The sequence below is a fragment of the Gorilla gorilla genome, chromosome 19 (genome assembly GCF_029281585.2).
Source record: "Gorilla gorilla gorilla isolate KB3781 chromosome 19, NHGRI_mGorGor1-v2.1_pri, whole genome shotgun sequence".
Lineage (NCBI taxonomy): Eukaryota > Metazoa > Chordata > Mammalia > Primates > Hominidae > Gorilla > Gorilla gorilla.
Window position 1 is genome coordinate 30795479 of NC_073243.2, and position 24820 is coordinate 30820298.

Here is a 24820-nt window from a genome sequence, read left to right on the forward strand (position 1 = left end):
CATGGGCCAAGGTATGGTTGTAATGTTTAAAAATACTTCTGGGTATTTCTGGATCTACTTCTTGGTCTTGTCTCCTATCGCTATTTCCTTCCCTGTGTTCCTCATGCCTCTAACGTGAAGAGTAACTTCACTGCAGCCCCAGCCTCTCCAGTGCCTAGACAGCACCCTGGCAAACTAGGGGCACTTGCCAGGGGGAAAGACCCCGATGAGTCACTGCACCGGGGACAGAAAATGTTCTGACTTCAGTTTTTATTTATCTCATTTTTTAACTTCTATTTTGGGGTATGTTTTAGATTTACATGAAGGCACAGTAATAGCTGTTTACATTAATAAATAAATATGCAGTTACTGAGGATGCATGAGCAAATGTGGAAGGGCACAATTTTGAAGACTTGGTGGCCAAAGTCCTGGCCCACAGCGCCTGTCTGTCATTCTCTGATCTGGTTTCAGGGAGGTTTTCTTGCTATATCAGCTCCCAGGGTTGTTCTCCAACCACAGTAATAAGCACAACCTCTAACAGAGGGAGGCGCCTGGCACCAACCAACCAGTCAGAAGGACCTGGAGGCTCTGGGTTCAGCCCACATAAACCCCTTAGTTGCTGGACCAAGGGGAGGTGGTAGGGGGACAGCCCAGGGGACAGGATGCACTTGGGAGGCCTGGAGCAGCTGCTGGCTACAACTAGTCAGGAAATACTTTAGAAAGTTGACAGCCAGGAGTGCTGAATATCAGCGCTGACCGCACCTTCTTTCCAAGTGGTGGTTCCTACCAGCTGCACCTTTGCGAGTTTCTTGGTCTTTGCTTATACAGATCACTGACAGTAAAATGCCCTTCCATCCTTCCTCTGCCTATTAAAATTCCACTCATCTGGCTGGGCACAGTGGTTCACACCTGTAGTTCCAGCAATTTGGGAGGCCAAGGTGAGAGAATCGCTTGAGCCTAAGAGATGGAGGCTGCAGTGAGCCATGATTGTGCCACTGCACTCCAGCCTGAGCAACAGAGCAAGGGAAAAATACAGAAAAATCCACTCATCCTTCAAGCTCTAGTTCAGATCCTCCCCTATCAGGGAGACCCCTCTGATGCTCCAGGTTAGAAGGAAGTGCTCCTTCCCTGGCTCACACGGCATGCTCTCACTTAGCTCTTACTGTGCTCTTGCCTCACCCTGAAGGCAGACTGTAAGTTCCTTGAAGGGAGAAACTATTATATTTCAACAAACCTAAGATGCCATGGTTGTAAAATGAATCATTGTTTCAAGTACCTCTAAAAAAGAAAAGAACCTGCCAATGGGCTATGAGTGGTAAGACATACCCTGATTTCGGAGACGTTGACTTTTTTTAAAAAACAGCAAAAGTGCTACTTAGAATGAATGACATGTGGTGGCAAGCTGGCCTGTGTCTCTGCATCGCCCATGTCTAGAATTGTGTTTGATTTGCAGCAAGCATTCAGGAAATGTTTCTGTTTGCTTTTTTCGGGGTTCTAGTGAGGAGTTCCAGAGGAGGAAGTAGAGAAGAGAGCTGGGCTGGAGGAAGATGATGGTGAGACCCGAGGGACTAAGACTTGAGCTAACAAACAAATCAACAAGAAATAAGCAAACAACCACATAAAAAGTGGGCAAAGGACACAGACACTTATCAAGACAAGACGTACAAGCGGCCAATAAACATGAGAAAATGTTCACCATCACTAATTATCAGAGAGATGCAAGTCAAAACCTATGAGATACCATCTCACACCAGTCAGAATGGCTACTATTAAGTCAAAAAATACCAGACGCTGGCCAGTCTGGGGAGAAAAGGCTGGTGAAAACAGCTGGCTAAGAGCCCAGTTACCTTAGTCATAGTTCCAACTCTGCAATGGCCTGTATGTCACCAAAAAGCCACTAATTCCTCTATGATTACCCATATTAAATGAGACAATAGGATAATAATAACTACCATTTACCAAGTTCTAGCAACATGTCAGTGCTTTTATACATATTCATGTATTTTCTTAAACAAACAGAAAAGCAGTTATCACTGGCCCTTTTTATTTTTAAAAAGATAATGGGGCCGGGTGCAGTGGCTCATGCCTGTAATCCCAGCACGTTGGGAGGCCAAGGAGGGCAGATCACGAGGTCAAGAGTTCGAGACCAGCCTGGCCAATATGGCGAAACTCCATCTCTACTAAAAATACAAAAATTAGTTAGGCGTGGTGGCAGGTGCCTGTAATCCCAGCTACTTAGGATGCTGAGGCAGGAGAATCGTTTGAACCCGGGAGGCAGAGGTTGCAGTGAGCTGAGATTGCACCATTGCACTCCAGCCTGGGTGACAGGGCCAGACTCCGTCTCAAAAAAAAAAAAAAAGATAATGGAAGAGGCAGCCACCCACAGGTCATGGGACCTTAGACAAGCCCCTTCCTGCATTTCATAGCTAGGGAAACAGGATCATAAATGTTAATCACAGGTACCCGGTCTACAGTAGAGAGGTTTTATGAAAATAAAATACAAGACCAAATTCAAAGAGCTTTAAAAACCACAGAGCCAGACAAATGTGAGAGGTTATTATGAGCAAACAATGACATTACAGAAGTGAAAGTGCTCAGTGCCATCAAGAACAAGGGCCCTATTTCACTCCCATGTGTCACCATAATAAAGACAGAGTCCCTGATCTTAAAGGCATCAATTTTGCCCCACTGGAAGCCTTAATTGTAATTCATTAATAGAGCAGCATCCTAAAAGTTACTGCCGTTTCTAGGAATCCAAACAACTGGTTTTAGGTCCTAAAGAATTTGAATCATTAAGAAATTTAAAGTACTAATAGAGTTTCTGGGAGCCCTACAATTTTAGGTTTCTGCATGGGTAAGAAACTGAAAGAGATGATTTCTTAATTGGTTCCATTTTCCCAGTTCTTTTTGTTCTAATCCAAGAATTGTTCCAGTCCTTACCCTTCCTTCAATCAGAATGTCCCCAAGTTTATGGAATGGGCTTCCCTTGTCCCCACTCAATGGCTCAAGAATACCACTGTTATATTTTTTTTCCTTTCAATTGTGTTTCGTGACTCTGGAAAAATACTGGATACTTTCAATATCTAATGTGATATGATCTCATGATAGTTTCATATTATTTTTGATATCTAATATGTAAAATTAAGTAATCTGATAGTTTTAATGTTTACTTGCAGAGAAATTAATTATAGAAGTGCCAGGAAGATTCAAGGAATTGGAAATTATGGTTTAATTAGTGGGTATTTAGAACAGCTCTTCTCAAAAATCACCTGGACAACTTGTTGAAACACAGGCTGCTGGGTCTCATCTCCACAGTTGCTGATTCAGTAGATCCGAGTGGGGCAGCATGATTTGCACTTTTAATAACTCCCAGGGAATGGTGAAGGCTGCTTGTCCTGGGACCACACTTGAGAACCACTGATTTACGTGGTTATTGGAAGGACCAAGAAAGACAAACCACAGAGGCCTCCTCTTCTGTCTTTCTTGGGATGTGGGTTGCTCTGATGTTGAAGTGGATGGGGTTAGGAAGAGACTGGGAAAGACACTGTAAGCCAGGATGACAGGTTTCATTTGTAAAATCTTTGCCAGCATTTTCTTCTTTAATCCGGGCTTTATCTCGTGAGCAAGAAATCATGAGATCTAAAGTCCTTCTGGCAAGACCAGGCTCTAACTCTCTCCATATCACCCTGGGATCCCAAAAGGACCTTCCATAAGAAGACACAAAGGGGACAAGTCTACAGGGGGAATTCACCAATACCAGTAACTATGACAACACTCAAACAATCCCTGCAATGTTCGAAGGTTCATAAGAAAGGAGAGTCTGTTGTCCCATTTGGTGAAATCCAGTCCCCAAGTGGAAAGCAATCTCTGTTGCCATAATCCCCAAACTACTAGAAGCCATGCTCTCTGCTTTGCATATTGCTGGCTTCACGAACATCATATATATATATGTAAATTTTAAATAGCCGATAGAAGATCATTGATACATCTTTATTACAGATATATAGTTCAGATCAGGAAATATTAAGTTACCAACTGCTAAAGCAGCCATTGTATTTCAAGCAAGTCAATCCTACTACCATGACCAAACCTAATTGGACCAAAGAAAGATGGCTGATTAAGGACTATGTCAAATCAAAAGGGAGATGACCCATCCATCCCCATGGAGTCCCCCCTGCTTGGGAAGGCTGAAGACATTTCACAGATGGGCTATGTAGGACCTTAGGCAAATCCCCTCTCCTCCCTGGGCTTTAATTTCTTCTTCTAGAAAGCTAGGATGCTAGATTTCATTCTCTCAGAAGCACTTTTGGTTCTGACGGCCATAAACACAGTAACTTTCTGTTCTTTTGCATGCCACTCCTGGGCCCCTTCTCTTTGTACTATGTGAGGAACTTGCCCGATCATCAGATTTGAGTGGGGGAGTATTGGGGGCTCCAGAAGGCCAGGAACAGTCCTCAGGAAGCCAAGGCAGACTTCAGAATATACGGTCAGACTCAAATGGCAAGGAGCTTAGACAATGTCACATTGTGGAGTTTAAAAACATGCATTTTTAAGAGCCTGGGCTTACTGAGTCAGCGATCTGGAACATTCTCAAGAGACTAAAAATATCCTGAAAGTGGACTGAATTTTAAACTAGGCTTTAAAAAACTTTCTATGTGAAAACAATTGAGTATTTCTTCTTTAAAACAGTTATCCGTTTTCTTTATTTAGATTTTCACAGCTGGAATTGATAAGTATAGAGGAAGCTCCAGCCTGAGATGGGGGATTGAACGTCATGGTTGAAGGGCTGTCCAGTCCTAGCGTCGATAGCAAGGGACCAAGATTTATAACTTTAAATCTCTCAAGCAATCTAAAAAGCAAAGAGGTAAAATGCTTTCTCTTTTCTTTCTGACAGTTTGAGGATTCTCTTTCACAGCATCAAATAGCAGGACAAAGGGTTCTTTTCAACCAGGAGGTTAGTATCCGCCAAATGCTTAGCTCTTGGCATTGCCTGGCTTTCCCCAGCAGGACATGAGCAGCAGATCTGTAAACAGTCTGAAACATCCAGTAAAATGGATACCTGAGTCCCTAACTATCACCACCCCACCGGCTCCATGCAACCTTTCCCTAATTCACATTAAAATAACACAGAAACATAGAAAAGGCAGTGAAGTAAAGCCACTGTCTGAATCTCAGCATAGGGCAGAAGAAGCTGGATGTAGAAAGTGCTTTCCATGATTTTCTCAAGCGTGCTCTGAATGCAGGGGCGGACGGTGAGGGAGGCCCAGAGACCCAGGGCCTGTCACTAACCAGAAAACCACAGCATTGAGAAGCATCCTCCGCACGCTTCCAAGAGAACGTTCTTATCACCATTCATGGGGTGCAGCTATTTACTCCGGGCTACTTGCTTAGGAGCAGAGGCTGGACTTTCAAGGTGAATATGGCCCATCAATCCGGCAGCAAACATACTTTTTAAAGCTAAGAATCTTCTTTCGAGTTGGAGCAGCCTTTTCAACTGTCCTGCCTCAGCTGGGACATAACAAAATACCATAGCCTGTGTGGCTTAAACAAATCAAAAGACAAGTAAGTAGGGACACTTCAAAAGAACAGGAAATGTTTCTAAACAGACACTCAATCTTTAAAAATGAATCTTAGGATTTCTGTTGTAACATTAAACACATTACCTCTTTTCAACTTAGTACTGCATGTTAAAATGTTTGTAAGACCTATATAGCTTTCTGATTTATTTACTTGGTTAAAGAAGCGTGTGCATGCTCTGGCATTTATTTATTACTTTTAAGAATGACAAAAAGGCTAAACTGTATGTGATAGAAAACAAACAGCATGAAAGAAAGGAAAAAAATGGAAATAAGGAGCACAAAATTCCAAAGGTCAGGGAAATAGGCAAGCTGACATCAGTGTGGCAGAGTATAACGTAGGCAATTTATGGCAAAACTGGTAAAACGGAGAGAGTTTTACAATGTAAACGATTGGGGTCAAAGATTAAACACATAAAATAGTACAAAATCTTGCCATGTCAAAAAGGGTTCACTCTACTCAGCACTTGAGACCTCTCCTGTTACAAGGGCTACTTACAGGAAATACACATGAAACAAAAAGCCACAGAGGACAACACAGGTGTGAAACTGAGCAATGGGATCCAACCTGAGCCCCTTCTCTGGAGGATGAGACAACAGGGAAGTGCACATGGCTGTGGCAAACACCATGAGTGTGCCACCCAGATCCCCGCGGATCCCTTTTACAGGTTAGGGGCATCTTTCCCCAGCTTCAGTGTGCTTTAGGTTTCCAACAGCGCAGAAGTGCAACTCCTTTTTTGAGGATTGTCTTTGGGGTACCGGAAACACAGCTGCCAGAATACACAAGCCGGAGGTGGCTAGGGTGCCCATACCCACAGTGGGCGTGGCCCTGAGTCGATGACTGACAGATGTGAGAGCAAGAAAGCCCTGCTCCCTGAGTCCCAGGGACAAAGGGAAAACGTGCAAAGGTATAACGTACACTCCAGAGTCCCCCTGTGCAATCCAGAACTTAGCCTGGAACCCCCCGGAACTTAACCTAAAATTACACCCTCCTACCTGATGCTCCCCCAACTCAACTTTACTCTCATGGAACCAGAAATAAATCATTTGTGTAGGAATCCTCATGTAAGCGTCTGCTCCTGAGGACCTGACCTAAGACAAGCACCCATGTGAACCAGGCACCGGGCCAGGCGCTGTTGGGGAATTAACCCCTCAGAGGGGAATCCTGCCTCCACTTGGGAAACATACAGGCCCAGTTGGGAGCCTGAGACGTGAGCAATGAAAAATGAACTACACGAGATACGATTTTCATGCTGAAAAAGTACTTTGGATTCAGAGGAGAGTGCGAATACGGGTATCATTATAAATTGTTTTTATTAGTGGAGAATCAGAACCCAGGAAGGCCAGGTGATAGAGGACAAGTCTCTGAACACCACACCCAAGGAATAGAGACCCTAATGATCCTAAATCCCAGCTTTCACCACGCCCTTCCCTTGCCCTAGGGTCTCCAAATGTCTTCTGGGTGGATTGCAGACCTGAGCAAGATGAATGAATGATGGGCACAGTGATACAGTTTGGATCTGTGTCCCTGCCTGTCTCATGTTGAAATGTAATCCCTAATGCTGGAGGTGGGGCCTGGTGTCAGGTGATTGGATCATGGGGGTGGCTTCTCATGAATGGTTTAGCACCACCCCCTAGTGCTGTTCTCCTGATGGAGTTACCATAAGATCTGGTTATTTTAAAAGTGTGTGGCACCTCCACCCACTCTCTCTGTCCTTCTCCTGCCAGGTAAGACGCGTGCTCCCCCTTTGCCTTCTGCCATGAGTAAAAGCTCCCTGAGGCCTCCCCAGAAGCAGATGTTCTCATGCTTCCTGTACAGCCTGCAGTACTATGAGCCAATTAAACCTCTTTGTAAATTACCCAGTCTCAGGTATGTCTTTAGAGCAATGAGAGAACAGACTAATACACACAGCGAGGCCAAAGGCCACCTGCCGCAGTGCACAGCCAGGAGGCAACAGCAAGAATGGAGAAGAAATACAGGTGTGGGTTTTGAAGGAAATCTAGGGGACTTGGTAACGGATGTAACGGGGAGCAGGAAGAGATGGTTAGTACATTAGTCAGCTCAGGCTGTCATAACAAAGTTCCTTAGACTGGGTGGATTAAACAACAGAAATGTGTTACTCACAGTTCTGGAGACTGGAAGCCCAAGATCAAGGTGTCAGCAGGGCTGGTTTCCTCTAAGGCCTCTCTCCTTGGCTTGTGGACGGCATCTTCCCCCTTCGTCTTCACACGGTCCTTCCTCTGTGTGTGTCTGTGTCCTAATATCCTCTTCTTATGGAACACCAGTCAGACTGAATTAAGGCCTACCCATATGACCTCATTTTATCTTAATCATGTCTTTAAAGGTCCTGTCTCCAAATACAGTCACCTTGAAAAGTAATGTGGGGTTAGGACTTCAACATATGAATTTGGGGGTGGGGGTGGACAATTCATCCCTTAAGAGTTAGCAATATTATGGTGGGTTTGATTCCAGAAAGACTGTGTTTGAGGTGATGGCCACACATCCCAAGTATGAACATCCAGCAGGTGTATCACAGACCTGGGCATAAACTTCAGGAGAGAGGCCTTGGCTACAAGAGACTAGAAGATCCTGCTTGTCTGCCCTACTTCAGCAGGGCATCCCACAGTGTGTGCTGTCTGGGAAAAGCACAGGCATGGCATCTCACCCTAGGTGTGCAAGCTCAGAAACTCAATCATATCTATTCAAGTGCTGAGCAAGCCCCCCATCAGTCAGTTCTCTTGCTGAGCCAACCCAAAAGAGGCTGCTTTATAAAAGAGAGTGTCTATTTAATAATTTACCCACAGAGATTCCTGGCAGGATAATGCACACCAGTCATTTCCATGGGACATGCCTTTTTGTGGACTACTTGGGTCTATCCTTTCCGCCTCCCTGTCACCCCCCAACTGATAATAAGCTTTCTGTGGCCTAGGACTATGTCCCACTCAATTTCATAGCCCTGTTCATTCAGTCCTAAATGTACCTTACTAATATGTGTATCCTCCCAGCATCTAACACAGTTTCTTTCAGGGGGCAGGTGGTCAATAAATATGCATCAATAGTTAGGCAGAGAAATGGGTACTGATCTCTAACAGGTGCACAGTAGTTAAGAGCACAGACTTCTATGATCTGCATCTTGTCTTTACCAAATATTAGCTGTGTGACCCTCCCTGAGTAGAATTAGCTACTCCATGCCTCAGTTTCCTCATCTTATCCAATAAGGGTGATACTTTTATCATCCACCTCATCAAGTTGTTATGAGCATTAAATGAGTTAATATATGTAGAGGGCTTGGAGTAGCACATGGTGCACAGTCGACCTATATGGGTGCTAGGAATTGTTTATATCCATCACATGCTTGACACATTACCTAGGTTGTCTCATTAAACCTCCAAACAATGGTTTGAGGTGGATGTTGCCATCCCACCCTAAACAGGAGGAAGCCACATCCGATAAAGGTAAGTAACAAGTAACATCCAGATGACTACACAGCTGGCAGGTGGCAGAAACAGGTGAGCTCAGAAGGGCTGAGTCTCATGCCCATTCTCTTCCCACTGCACCATAAGAGAATTCTCACTCAAGAATGTTCCCAGCCTCAGCCAGACGCGGTGGCTCACACCTGTAATCCCAGTACTTTGGGAGGCCGAGGCGGGAGGATCATGAGGTCAGGAGATCGAGGCCATCCTAGCTAACACTGTGAAACCCTGTCTCTACTAAAAATACAAAAAAAATTAGCTGGGTGTGGTGGCACGCGCCTGTAGTCCCAGCTACTTGGGAGGCTGAAGCAGGAGAATCACTTGAACCCAAGAGGCAGAGGTTGCAGTCAGCCGAGATCACATCACTGCACTACAGCCTAGGTGACAGATCAAGACTCCATCTCAAAAAAAAAAAAAAAAAAAAAAAAAGAATGTTCACAGCCTGTCACAGAGAACCCAATAGGCACTAAGAGTCAGGAGGTGAAGCCAATACAGCATCAAGATCTACCCAAATATAAGGGGGTTCAGAGATGTGATTGTGTCCCAAACCCTACCCTATATGGTTGCAATGCTACGTACTATATCAACGGCACATCCAAGCTAAAAAGCTTTTCATGTGCATCATCCAGAAGGCGTCCCTAGCATTCAGGGGCCCAAAATGTCCCCCTTGGCACTCAGCTGAACCATCAGCATGCCAGCAATACCCATGTAACTCCTACATCTGGAAAGCACATGACAGCTGGGTTCTCAGCAGCTGGTCAGCAAAGTAGACTGTGACTAGGACAGGTTGTCACTGTGCCTTAGAGAATCCTAAGCATTCCTTTAGCTCTGGGATGACAAACAGACAGTGTCTGTGCTAACTGTAATTAATTAAAAGTGATTGTCTAGAATCTGTGTTTTCCAAAGAATTCCATGGCTAAGACTGGGCTCAGTAGAGAAGAGCTCCACTGGGCTCAGTAGAGAAGAGCTCCATGGTTGACTAGTGATGTCTGCCCAGGATACAAGAGGGAGAGGCGAACACTAGATGAAGGTTTTCCAACCCTTCCTCAGGTCAAGTCACCTTGTGATATGGTTTGGCTCTGTGACCTCACTCAAATCTCATCTTAAATTGTAATCCCCACGTGTCGAGGGGGGACCTGGTGAGGGTGATTGGATCATGGGAGTGGTTTCCCCATACTGTTCTTGTGATAGTGAGTGAGTTCTCACAAGATTTGATGGTTGAAAGGTGTGTCGCAGTTCCCCACTCTCTCTCGCTCTCCTGCCATCATGTCAAACGTGCCTTGCTTTCCCTTCACCTACCACCATGACTATAAGTTTCCTGAGGCCTCCCCAGCCATACAGAACTGTCCACTACACCTCTACTCTTTATAAATTACCCAGTCTCAGGTGGTTTTTTATAGCAGTGTGAAAACAGACTAATACATCTTTCATTCACTTAGGTATTGAAGAAGCACCTGGTATCCACATACTACCATACTAGAACATGAAAACATGTATATGACATGGTCCCTGCCTTCAAGAAAAGACACGCGGAGGTGAGAAGCCAAACAAAAATATAAATACAAGCCAAGCATGGTGGCTGCTGCCTGTAATCCCAGAGCTTTGGAAGGGTGAGGCAGGAGGATCATTTGAGCCCAGGAGTTCGAGGCTGCAGTGACCCATGATCATGCCACTGCATTCCAGCCCAGGTGACAAAGTAAGACCCCATCTCAAATAAATACACACACACACACACACACACACACAAACTGCGTGTTAAGCATAGGGAAAATTTTCTTTTAAAACCTTGTCTACTCAGTTTTTTAAAGGTTGGGGTCTTCAAGGACTCATTTTTCTCAACATGCCTTAAAAGTACTGTCAGTTGGTGGCCAGGCGCGGTGGCTCACACCTGTAATCCCAGCACTTTGCGAGGCCGAGGTGGGTGGATCATGAGGTCAGAACATCCAGACCATCCTGGCTAACATGGTGAAGCCCTATATCTACTAAAAAATTAGCTGGGCATGGTGGCGGGCACCTGTAGTCCCAGCTACTTGGGAGGCTGAGGCAGGAGAATGGCATGAACCCGGGAGGCAGAGCTTGCAGTGAGCTGAGATCGTGCCACTGCACTCCAGCTGGGGCAACAGAGCGAGACTCCGTCTCAAACAAACAAACAAAAAGTACTGTCATTTGGTAACAGCTGCCTTTTATGGAGGCCAAGCTATGCAAACCAAACTATGAAAAACTTTAAGAGTAAAAGGGACCCTGGATGCCATTTAGCTTGGTCACTTGCCACTACAGAAGCTCCTTCAGCAACAACCCAGCATGCTTGCTCAGTGCCTTCATCCGCCAGCTGAGAAAGGCTGCCCACTCCAGCCTGATCAACCATGACTGCTAGAAAGTGTTTCCTTGGATTTCACCAAAATCCTCTTTCTCTCATTTCCATCCAGCTGTCCTAAACTCTGTCTTTCAGGGCCATACAGAACACAAACAACCCCTGCTCAACATGACAGTTTTTCTAATCTCTAAAGACAGTTTTCATATTGCCCCTCAGTCTTCCCTACTGCCAGTTAAACAGCCCAGGACTTCTAACTATTTTCCAGATGACATGGTTTCAGATCACCTAACGTCCTCTGGGTTCCCTTTTTTGGGTCATCTTTCATCTTCTCAACTCACAGAGGATTTCAGGCTCTATTTAGATTCCTCCTCCCTTATCCTATTGTCAGAAATTGCCTCCAGGTAGAAAGCCAAGGCAATTATAGGGTTCTTTTCACTTATGTCCATTTTCCCAGGGATCACAATCATGTACTTCCTGAAATAAGTTATTTTATGTATCTTGTCCACTTTCTAGTTACTCACAGTGGGAGGATAAGTCTGGTTCTTGTTATCACATTATGGCTGAAAGTGGACATCCACACATGTTCAAACAAAGCTTTCAACATTTTACCGTTAACTGTGATATTATAAATGTTCCCCTTAATACTGGAGGCAAGCAAGGGTGCTTGATACCACCATGTCCTTACAAAATTATACTGGAGTTCCTAGTGAAAGCAGTACGCATAAAAAAATATGAAGATTGGAAATGAAGGAAAAAAAATCTGTCATCATTTGCAGTTTGCATGTTTGTCTAGATAAAAATCCCAAAATATCTACACAAAAATCCTAAAGTATATACATTTAAAATGAACCTTTAAAAAAATGTGATGGCATAAAATACTACTAATGATAGCAACAGAAAATGTAAAGTACCCAAAAATAAAGCTAACCACAAATAGAAAAGACCTCTATAGAGAAAATTATAAAAACTTTACTTTAAAGAAATCAAGGACTTAAGAGACATACAATGTTCATGGATCAGAAGATTCAATATTACAAAGATGAGAATTCCCCCCACTTGATACACGGTTTCAATGGAGTTATGATCAAAATTCTAGCAGAGCTTTTTTGGTACTTAACAAGTTGATTATAAAATTATTATAATCTGGCCAGGTGCGGTGGCTCACACCTGTAATCCCAGCACTTTGGGAGGTCGAGGCAGGCAGATCACGAGGTCAGGAGATCAAGACCATCCTGCTAACATGGTGAAACCCCATCTCTACTAAACATACAAAAAAATTGGCCAGGCGTGGTGGTGGGTGCCTGTAGTTCCAGCCACCTGGGAGGCTGAGGCAGGAGAATGTCGTGAGCCCAGGAGGCGGAGCTTGCAGTGAGCTGAGATTACGCCACTGCACTCCAGCCTGGGCGACAGAGCGAGACTCCGTCTCAAAAAAAAAAAAAAAATTATTATAATCTCTACTAATTAAGTTAGTAGGTATTGGTATAGGGATATTCAAATAGAGAAATGTAACTGAAAAGAGAGGCATGAAAGAGAACCACATATATAGAGAAACTTAGTTTATGATGGAGTTGGCATTGGAGATTAATGTGAAAAGGACAGATATTTCAGTAATTGGTTAGCCACATGGGACATAAAAAGAAATGTGATTCTGTGTTAGCCATGTTGCTGCAATTTTGCTGTGCAGCAAACAACTTCCAAATCTCAGTAGCATATAATGACAAACATATTTGTCACACAGAGGTCTATAAGTCACACAGAGGTCAGATCAGGTCTACTCCACATGTCTCTCATTCTCTGACCCAAGCTGAAGGAGTGTGGCCACCCGGGGCATGCACTTCTCATGTTGCAGGTAAGGAATACACGAGAGTAAATCAAACCACACATTTAAAGTTTCTTATTGGGTGGGACATACATTATATCTGCTCACATTCTAATCACCAAAACAAGTCACGTGGTTAAGCTAAAAGACAGTGGGGAAGTGGAGTATATTCTGCCCAAAATGAATCATGGCACAGGCAGGAATGAAAGAAAGAATTGTGAGCAAATAATACAAATTACTACAGATTCTACCTCACACCATACCAAAAAAATCAATTTGAGGAGGCTTAAAGACATAACTTATGAAACATTTAAGAGACTATATAGGAGAATATCTTTATGTTCTTAGGGTAAGAAGGAAATTCACAAATATGAAACATAAAACAGAAACTATAAAAGATTGATAATTTTAATTGAGCTGCTATTCATGAGAAATTCAAAGTGAGATAAGACATTCACAATATATATCAGTGGCAAAGAATTAGCATTCAGAAAACAAAAAGTACCCCTATAAATAAATAAGGAAAAAACAGACCTATTCACACGAGGAACTTGGTATATGACAGAATGGCATCACAAATCAGTGAGGAAAATCTGGATTATTCAATACAGGGTGCTGATACAATTGGCTGTCTACATGGGGAAAGATAAAATGAGATCCCTACTTCAGTCTATATGCCAAGATAAATTCTAGATAATTTTAAAAGATAAATATGAAAAGCAGCATTTTATAACTTTAAAAGAAAATGTAGCATATCATTATTACATTGATAAAGAGTGTTTTCAATGAATATTGAAAAGAGAAGTCATAAAAGTTGGTAAGTTTGGCTACATTTTTGAAAAAACTTATATAAGTCAAAACACTCCTGGCCAAGCACTGTGGCTCACACCTGTAATCCCAGCACAATGGGAGGCCAAGGTGGGCAGATCACCTGAGGTCAGGAGTTCCAGACCAGCCTGACCAACATGGTGAAACCCCATCTCTACAAATATACACAAATTAGCCAGGCATGGTGGTGCACACCTGTGCATCACCACAGCGAGATTCCCTCTAAAAAGAACAAACCAAACAAACAAAAAACTCCCTAAACAACGTTAAAAGTGAAGTTATAGAGCAGAATTTTTTTTTTTTGGAGACGTAGTCTCGCTCTGTCGCCCAGGCTGGAGTGCAGTGGTGCGATCTCGGCTCACTGCAACTTCTGCCTCCCGGGTTCAAGTGATTCTCCTGCCTCAGCCTCCCGAGTAGCTAGGACTACAGGTGCATGCCGCCCAGCTAATTTTTTGTATTTTAATAGAGATGGGGTTTCACTGTGTTGCCCAGACTGGTCTCGAATGCCTGAGCTCAGGCAGTCCACCCACCTCAGCCTCCCCAAGTTCTAGGATTACAGGCATGAGCCACCCCGCCAGGCCTTTTTTTTCTTTTTTTTTTTCTTTTTGAGACAGAGTCTCGCTCTGTTGCCAGGCTGGAGTGCAGTGGCACGATCTCGGCTCATTGCAACCTCTGCCTCCCAGGTTCAAGCGATTCTCCCGCCTCAGCCTCCCAAGTAGCTGGGATTACAGGCACCCGCCACCATGCCCAGCTAATTTTTGTATTTTTGTAGAGACGGGTTTCACCATGTTGGCCAGGCTAGTCTTGAACTCTTGACCTCAGGTGATCCACCCCCTTTGGCCTCCCAAAGTGCTGAGATTACAGGCATGAGCACTGCACCTGGCTGGAAGATTTTTTTTTTTTTTTTTTTTGAGACAGAGTCTCACTCTGTCGCCCAGGCTAGAGTGCAGTGGCGCAATCTCGGCTCACTGCCAGCTCCGCCTCCCGGGTTCACGCCATTCTCCTGCCTCAGTCTCCCAAGTAGCTGGGACTACAGACGCCCGCCACCACGCCCGGCTAATTTTTTGTATTTTTAGTAGAGACGGGGTTTCACCGTGTTAGCCAGGATGGTCTCGATCTCCTGACCTCGTGATCCGCCCGCCTCGGCCTCCCAAAGTGCTGGGATTACAGGCGTGAGCCACCGCGCCCAGCCGCCAGAAGATATTTTTAACATGCCAAGAAGACAAAGGTTAAATATCCAGAATATTTCAAAGATGTCCTATACGCACTACAAAACACTGCTGAAGAGAGCTTGGTGCATTTGAATAACAACAAAGTGTTTCTTGTGGTTGTAGCAGAGTGGGGTGTGTGTGTGTGTGTGTGTGTGTGTGTGTGTGTGTGTGTTACTCCCGTCTTTACATGATAAATTCCTTTGACTTAGAATGCCCTTTCACCATTTTGTTCCTGGAGTTAGAAAATACCTCATGAAAATTAGCATGACCTTCCTTTATGCTTCTCTGGTTTGTTTTATATTCTCTATTAGACAAATTTTAAAATATTATAATTCATTGAGAGTACCATTTTGCCTCCCCCTACTCCCTACTCCAAATATGAGTTTTTCCTGTTTGATTAAACAGCCTTTGAGCATCTGTCACAGATCCAGCTCTGTTCTAGGTACTTCAGAATAAAGATGAATGCTTGGTTGTTTCCAGGCTATGCTGTAAATTCTAAGCAAGGGGGTTAAGGACAGGATTCTTGGAGGCAGTATGATGTGATCCCAGAGGCAGGAGATAGGAAAAGGCAAGCACATGCTCTAGATGTGTTTAAATTCTCATCAAATAGGAGGCGACGCCATTCTCTGATGAGGAAGGAGATATGAAATCAGACACCCAAAGAGGCTTTCCAGAGGACATCCTAACTTTTGATAGATGTTTCCACCATCTGGGTGGCGTCCTCTTCTCCATCCCTCTGTTTTCTCAGAAGCAGCTGCTGGGGTCCCAGACGGATGCACACAGTGGCTATAGGTGCTCATAGATCCACAGTGAAACACTCTTAACTAACCCTGGAAGGTTTTGCTGCTTGAAAACCTTTATGCCTTCCTCCTAAGACACAAGGTTGCAAATAGCACCAAGAGCTGGAAACAGATGCCAGCTGAAACCTAAGAACAGTCACAGTGCATGAGCAGTGTCCTACCAGGACCACCACTCGGCTCTTGGCAGTGGCAGCCCTCCTCCTGGCTTCTGGCAATGACCATCAGTTGCTTCATCTTCTGAAAAGGAAAACTACCCAGTTGGCCAAGCCAGATCTCCAGGAATGAGGTGTCTCTGTCTCCTGCTTTGAGATCAGTCCTTCCACTGCTCCATCCAGGGAGCCCCAGAGAAAGTAATGTGTGAGTTGAACACATTGAAAATCTGTACCTAGCACAGGTCAGCAGTTGAAAACAGCATGTATACAATGGTTTCACCTACACTGTTAAAAGGCGGGCACATGCCCAATAAATGTTTATTGAGTGCCATTAGGTGCCCGGCACTGGGTCATGCACTGACAATGGGAAGGCGAATGACAAAGATAGGCTTCCTGCTGTCATAGCGTTTGCAGACAGCTGGAAGCGTGTGATGGTTAATTTTTTGTGTCAACTTGGCTAGTACTGAGTTATTTAATCAAACACTAATGTAGGTGTTGTTTGCCTTGAAGCTATTTTATAGATGTGGCTAACATCTACAATCTGTTAACATTGAGTAAAACAGATTGCTCTTTTACTCTGTGGGAATGTCTCAGCCAGTCAGTTAAAGGCCTTATGAACAAAACTAAGATTTTCCTGAGGAAGTAGAAAGTTGACCTCAAGATTGCAACATCAGCTCCTGCTTGAGAGTTCCAGCCTGCTGGCCTGCCCTACAGAATTTGGATTTGTCAGTTCCCACAACTGTGTAAGCCAACTCCTTGAAATAAATCTCTCCGTGTGTGTGTGTGCGTGTGTGTGTGTGTGCATACACGCATGTGCATGCACCCACGTTCATCTCTGGCACGAGACCCACATACAAAGGTGGTGTCCTAAGGTGTATGATTGGGGAAACTGCATGTGGTGCTTAGCACTGTAAGCCTAAGGCAGACTGTCCAGATAGGAACCTTGGATCCATCATGTACTAGATGCACCATGACCTTGGGTCAACTCCTACATTCTCTAACCCTCAGTTTCCTCATCTGTAAAATGGTGGTAGTATCTCCCTCACAAGGTTATTGCAAAGAGTCAAAGAGATTAAGTATCTCATGATATTTAAGAGGTTAAATGCCCATGACCAACACAGCAAGTAAGTATGAAGCCAGGATTTAAACTCATGTTTGTCTGCACTGCGTATGCCCTTTACCCACTGCCATATCACCTTGGTCTTTGGGAATTACACTTCAGTTATCAGCTCTTTAACAGACACAGTTGCTGTAGACCACTCCTACATTGTTACAGCTTTGACTCTGCTCTACAGAGATGCCTCTTAAATGTATACCTTTGGCCTAATCCTGAGGTTGAGTTCCAGGTTTCCACTGCACTTTGCTAATTTGATATGCTCCATTGGCTTCAAATCTGACATATCTTAAATTCAAGCTCATCATCGAAGCCTCACCATTGACAAGTCCTGGCTTCACCTCTCTCTAGTTACATGACCCCGGGAAAGCTACTGATCCCCCAATCCTCAGTTTCCTCACTTGCTAAATGGCAGGGTTTGCCGAGATCAGGAAGGTAGACACATAGCACTCATAGTTCTTCTTATGTCTGACTGTGTCTACGGTACCTGTCTTGCTTGATCTCTGGTACACTGTGGGTATTATATTGTACTTATTTATTCAGCATCTATTCATTCCCTGGCACTGATTTTGACTAATTTCACAATAAGATGCATGGATTTAGTCCTAACTCACCACTTGTAGGAAAACCATCATTTCTTACTAAACCAAGTAAATTGGCTGCTCCAGTATGCGTTGGTTTCATTTACATCATATGTTAGTATGTTGCCATCTAGAGGACCAAGTGCAAGCTACAAGCAAGAGGGAACTGGGGCTTGGGGAGAAAGGCAACATCCTAGAAGAAATGTTTAAAAAACATTAAGACTCATTCGTAGCTGTGTTGGATTTCAACAATTATGTGAAAAAAATAAATAACAGGATGTGTTTTAACTATAAATTAGAAATGAATGCTATAGTAAGTTACCGGCTCATAAACTTATGATCTCTGTTAAATAAAATTTATAGGAGGTCGTTGGTTTGAAGTAAGTTCCTGCACTAGGCCCCAGTAGACCAAACCAAAATGGAGTTACTCACGGTAAAGTTCCAGGCCACCAAGCCAAAACTACATTGTTATCTGATCTTCCAAGAAATCAGGAGCGAGAGGGAGATAATAGCCACATCTCCGAACAGCCAGTTTTAGCCTGCCTGATAAGGAAGTCCCCCTACTTTAACCTTCACAAGGAAAGTAACTTTGAAGAAACCAATCCACTTTGTGTTCTTTGTTTCTGCATTCTTCAGCCTTTTTCTGCCTGTAAATACTCACTGCCCATGTTTCAGAGCAAAGCCCAATTCCCATGAATCATTCTTTGCTCCGTTACATTTATTTTGTTTAAAGTTTTTCTTCTATCATCTTTAACTTGTTCTAAACAAAATAAAAAATAAAATGAAATCAGCATTCTTTCCTATAATTGACTGTTTTGCTGCATTTGGATTATCCATGCCATATACTAGATGAGAATCTAAATTAAAAGAGAAGCCACTTAACTAGGGGTTAGCTCTCCTGACTGCTGCACCTTTAGCTTAGCAATTCGGTTTTCCATCTGAGCAAGTTACCATTATCAAGTGCTTACTGTGGGCTTGGGACTATACTGAACATTTTACACGAGTTATCTCATTTAATCCTCACAAGCTCCTTCCACCTCAAGAGGGTAAGTATTTACTTGTGCTTATGACTCTCAGCCTGCTGCTTCATCTGTAAAAATGGGATAAGGGACTTTCTCAAAATCTAAAAAAGGATATTGAACTGGATCCACAACTCAGATCTGCCTGAATCAAATACAAGTTCTTAATGATTACAGTTTACTAAATACAACAGCTTCTGCATTCTAAGAATGTCACGAGGATGAAACAATTCGTGGAAAGCACTTTTTGGAGAAAAAACAATGTTCGAATGCTTACATAACAGAATGTTCACACAAAAAATAGGTATAAAGTGATGTATATTCTATTGGGATAACCAATCGCTTTACAAAAGCATTCAGTAAGGACTGCTTTTTCAGTAAACAGTAGTGGTATCTTTTTCAATCTGATGCCAGGTTTGTCAATTTTGCTAATCCTTTCAAAGAACCAACTTCTAGTTTTGTTGTTTTCTCTACTGTTTTTCAAGTCTTTATGTTTTTTCTTTCCTTTCTAATCTATTATTTCCTCCCTTCTGCTTACTTTGATTTACTATGGTCATCTTCTAGTTTTTTAAGATGAAAGGTGAGACTTGATTTGAGATCTCTTGTTTAAAAAAAATAAGTGTTTACAGTTATGGATTTCTCTATAAACACTGTTATAGCTGCATCCCATAAGTGTTGGTATGTTGTGTTTTCATTTTCATTAATCTCAAAGTATTTTCTAATTTCCCTTGTGATTTCTTCTTTGACCCACTGGTTATTTAGCAGTATGTTGTTTAATTTTCACATCTTTGTGAATTTCCCAAATTCCCTTGTGTTGTTCATTTCTAATTTAATTCCATTTTGACCAAAGATTATACTTTGTATGACTTCGATTATTTTAAATTTATTGAAGCCTGTTTTATGGCCTAACATATAGTCTATTGTGGAGAATGTTCCACGTTCATTTGAGTAGAATGTGTATTCTGCTGTTGTTGGACAGAGTCTCTACAGATGTCTGTTGGGTTTTTTTGTTTCTTTGAGATGGAGTCTCATTTGTCACCCAGGCTGGAGTGCCGTGGCGTGATCTTGGCTCACCGAAGCTTCCACCTTCCGAGTTCATCCTGCCTCAGCCTCCCAAGTAGCTGGGATTACAGGCATGCGCCACCACACCCAGCTAATTTTTGTATTTTTAGCACAGACGGGGTTTCACCATGTTGGCCAGGCTGGTCTCGAACTCCTGACCTCAAGTGACCTGCCCGCCTCAGCCTCCCAAAGTGCTGGGATTACAGAAATCAGCCACCGTGCCTGGCAGATTTAGTTTGTTTATAGTGCTTTTGAATCCTCTTTTTCCTAGTTAATCATCTGCCTACTTCTATGCATTATTATAAATGAAGTGTTGATGTCTCCAGCCACTATTGCTAGATTTTCTGACTTCTTTACCTTTAACTAGCAAAGCAACTCAGTTTTTCTTTCTAAATAAGAGTTATCATTATCAAGTGCTTACCGTGTACCTGGGACTATGCTTACTCTTTTATGTGGATTATCTCATTTAGTTATTAATAATTATTAAGAGTAAATTGTTATGCCAGGCTCAGAGGCTCACGCCTGTAATCCCAGCACTCTGGGAAGCCAAGGGAAGCAGATCACTTGAGGTCAGGAGTTTGAGACCAGCCTGGCCAACATGGTGAAATCCTATCTCTACTAAAAATACAAAAATTAGCCTGGCATGGTGGTGCAGGCCTGTAATCCCAGCTACTCGGGAGGCTGAGGCAGGAGAATTGCTTGAACCTGGGAGCAGGGGGTCGCAGTGAGCCGAGTCAGCGCCACTGCACTCCAGCCTGGGTGATAGAGTGAGACTCTGTCTCAAAGAAAAAAAAGTAAATTAATTGTTAATAATTATTCAATATGGAGAGTTTTGTCAGCTTTTGTTTCATGTGTGGGATTTTTTAAGTGCATATTTGTTTTTAAGTGTTATGTTTTTCTGATGAATTGGTCCTTTTACCAATGTGTGATGTCCTTCTTTGTCCCTTGAAAGTTTTTGCCTTAAAATCTACTGTTTGACATTAGCATAGTCACTCCAGCTATCTTTTGATTACTGTTTGCATGGTATATCTGTTTCTATACTTTCACTTTCTACCTGTGTCTTTGAATCTAAAGTGTGCCTCTTGCAGACAACGTATAGCTGGATCATGTTTTTTGCCAATCTGTTTTTTGTTTTTTGGGTTTTTTTTGAGATGGAGTCTCACTGTCACCCACGCTGGAGTCCAGTGGTGTGATCTCAGCTCACTGCAACCTCCGCCTCCTGGGTTCAAGTGATTCTCATCCCTCAGCCTCCAGAGTAGTTGGGATTACAGGTGCCCGCCACCACACCCCCAGCTAATTTTTGCATTTTTAGCAGAGATGGGGTTTCACCATGTTGGCCAGGCTGGTCTTGAACTCCTGACCTCAAGTGATCCGCTCACCTAGACCTCCCAAAGTGCTGGGATTACAGGCGTGAGCCACTGTGCCCAGCCGCAAATCTGTCTTTTGACTGAATTATTTAACTGGTTTTCTTCTAATATAATTACTGATAAGGTGGGAGTCATTCGTGGGATATCTGCTCTTTTCCTTTTATGCATCTTATATCTTTTGATTTAATTTCTCCACTACTGCCTTTTGTATTAAATAGGTATTTTCTAGTATATCATTTTGATTTCCTTCTTGTTCCTCTTATTGTATTTTTTGAGTTTTTTTTCTTAGAGGTTGCCCTAGGGACTATGATTAATATCTTAACATAAAGTAGGTTCAGATTAATGCCAACCTAATTTCAATAATACTCAAAAACTTTGGTATAGCTCTATTCCCTTCCTCCTCCTTTGTGCTATTATCATCATACAAATTGCATCTTTTATAAGTTATAACCCTATCAACATTATTTCATAAGTATTGCTTTATGTAGTTGTCTTTTAGGTCAGACAGGAAAAGAATTACAAACAAAAATACATTTACACTATATTTCGTATTTACCTATGTAGTTACCTTTAATGATGCTTTTTATTTCCTCATGTGGATTGGAGTTATTGTCTAGTGTCCTTTCATTTCAGTCTGAAGGATGTCTTTTAGCATTTCTTGTAAGGCAGGTCTGCTAGCAGTGAATTCTCTTAGTTTTTATCTGGGTATGTTTTAATTTCCACTTTTTTTTTTTATTTTTTTTGAGAGGGTGTCTCACTGTGTCACCCAAGTAGGAGTGCAGTGACACAATCAAGGCCTCAACCTGCCAGACTCAAGTGATCCTCCTGCCTCAGCCTCCTGAGTAGCTGGGACCACAGGCACATGCCACCACACCCAGCTGTTTGTTGTATTTTTTGTAGAGATGGCTTTTTGCCATGTTGCCCAGGCTGGTCTCAAATTCCTGGGCTCAAGCAATCCTCCTGCCTCAGCCTCCTAAAGTACTGGGATTACAGGTGTGAGCCACCATGCTCATACTTTCTTATAGTTTTGAAGGATAGTTTTGCTGGATCTAAAATTCTCTGTTAAGTTTTTTTCTTTTAGCACTTTGAATATGTCATTCTACAGCCTTCTGACCTCTGTAGTTTCTGATGAGTGGCAGGCATTTAATATTACACAGGATCCCTTGTATGTGATAAGTTGTTTTTCTCCTGCTACGTTAACGATTGTCTTTGTCTCTGGCTTTTGACAGCTTGATTGTAATGTGTTTAGTAATAGATCTCTGAGTTTATCCTAGTTATAATGTGTTGATCTTCTTGAATGTGTAGCTCATGTATTTCATTGAATTTGGGAAGTCTCAGCCATTATTTCCTCAAATATTATTTCTGCCTTTTTCTTTTCGTTTTCTGGAACTCCTTTAATGCGTATGTTGGTAACTTGATAGCATGCCACAGATCCCTCAAGCTCTGTTCACTCTTCATTCTTTTTTCTTTCTGTTCCTCAGACTGGATAATTACATTTGTCCTATTTTCAAATTTGCTGATTCTTCTGCCTGTTTAAATCTGTAAACCCCTCTAAGAAATTTTTCAGCTCCAGAATTTTTCATGTTTTCTATTTACTGATACTTTCACTTTGTTTATACATTATTTTCCTTTCTCGTGTTCTTTGTCCATGGTTTACTTTAGTTTTTAAAGCATATTTAAAGGTTGACAAACTTTTTGTTTAATAGATCTAATGTCTGGGTTTTCTCACGGTGGTTTCTGTTTTCTAAGTTTTTTCCCCCATATATAGGCGGCTATAATTGCTGTTTCTTCACGTCTTTTGTTGTTGTTGAAAACTGGAAAATTTAAATAATATAAGGTGGCAACTCTGCAAATCAGATTTGTCCCACACCCCCCATCTTTGTAGAGTTTGTTACTATTTGTTATTTTTATTGCAATGGTGGTATGTCTAGTACCTTTCCTCAACTAATTCTGTTTAGTCTGTGTTCTTTGTCATGTTGCAGTCACCAAAATCTCTGCTTGGTTACTTTAGTCTTGAGCATATGATTAGACAGGGATTTCCTTAAGTGGTTGAAGCATAAGTCTCTCACCTTTACCTGACTTTCTAGCTCCCAAGAATATTTTGGCACTTTTCAAAGCCTCTGTAGACATCGCACTCCCCTTTTTTTAAGTTTTCTGGCCAGTCTCATTTGTCCCAACTAGTATAGCCATGTCAGGCAACTGTGCTATTTAAATAATTGCCACCAATTGTTTATAACAAACAACCTGAGGATAGTTTCCTCATTGAGTGACCTGATTTGGGTTAAATGAAGACAAGCCCTGTGATTGGGACTATTCCAGGGAGCTGCCAGACAGGTCAAGGAGTGACAAATCTCTGGGGATGGGGCGTCTTGGATAACTCCAAACCTATCTTGGGGGGACTCTAAATTCCTTCAGTGGTTTCTAGGCTACTGGTTTTCACAGCTACTGTGGTCTCAAGGTTGCTGATTTTCAAGGCTACTGTGGAGCTGAGAAGAAAATGGGGACAGGACAAGTTAAAACACCACAAACCTTACTGATCATACGGAAAGTCAGCTTTTTTCTCAAATACATTTTCTTTGGGTTGTTGCAATCGTTTGGTTAATTTCCAGAGTTTAAAAAAGTTTATTTTGATCATTCCTGCCAGTGTCCTCACTGATTTTATGCAGAATCAGATATTCAAAGATCCATACTCCACCATTCTGGAAATGTTTCTCTATGATTTTTTTTAATGGGATATATAGGATTTCTCTTAAATTAATATAAGCAGCATCTATAGGATTTCTCTTAAATTAATATAAGCAGCATCTACTACATTCACTTAGAACACTAGACATTACCACCCATGATAGACCATCTAAATGAGAAAACTGCTTCTCTTCTCAAATTTTGTAGAATGTCCATGCTGGTTTCCAAAGCACATGGCATCTACCTTCAGTAAGCAACACAGAATATTAGAACACCAGAGTTCAAGTTCGTATCTATACACTCTCCAGCTCCAACTAAGAGGGCCTAAGGGACAGACTGTTCATCAATGACTGTAGACTAATGGTTTTCGCCCCTTCAGGCCCACAGCCACTTTTTATCAGAAATATTTTTAAATATGTTTTATTATTCTAAAACACAAACAATATAACTTACATGAGGCATATTTTTAAATCATCTATCATGATTAAAGGTATCTTTAATATCTAACTGTAATGTAACAGAGAAATAAAAGGAAGCAACTTACGGTAATGTGTAATTCAATCTGGAGATGGCCAAAACTCCTGATGACACAATCATTAGATGCTTGCATATGTACATATAATTACCATTAATGTGCCCACTACAAATGCAGACTACTGCAGTAGTTTTGACCTGGAACTCAAATGCCATGAGCAATGTTGCCACTAGTGACAGTTTTTAAAATGATAGAAAACTCTTGGTTACGTACTGAACAAAGACTACAACCTTCCCTCACTTAACTGGTAATTGCATTTTTGAGCAAATCAAGTACTGCAGATCTACAACAAAAATAGAAAATG

The 24820-nt window shown here is 42.3% G+C and overlaps 1 protein-coding gene across 10 annotated transcripts in view; it reads right to left on the reverse strand.

Moving 5' to 3' along the window:
* CDRT4 (CMT1A duplicated region transcript 4) overlaps positions 1–24820 on the reverse strand; it is a 124667-nt gene that overhangs the window by 72073 nt on the left and 27774 nt on the right. Inside the window, exons 7-8 of one of the 10 annotated variants that reach the window (XM_063700643.1) lie at positions 7681–7826; positions 4652–5520 (exon numbers count right to left, since the gene is read on the reverse strand). The exons of 4 other annotated variants lie outside the window; for them this stretch is intronic. In XM_063700643.1, coding sequence (XP_063556713.1) covers positions 5484–5520; positions 7681–7826 — 183 coding nt within the window. In that variant the 3' untranslated portion in view covers positions 4652–5483. 5 more of the 10 variants (XM_063700642.1, XM_055366922.2, XM_055366919.2 and 2 more) reach the window with 5 other exon arrangements.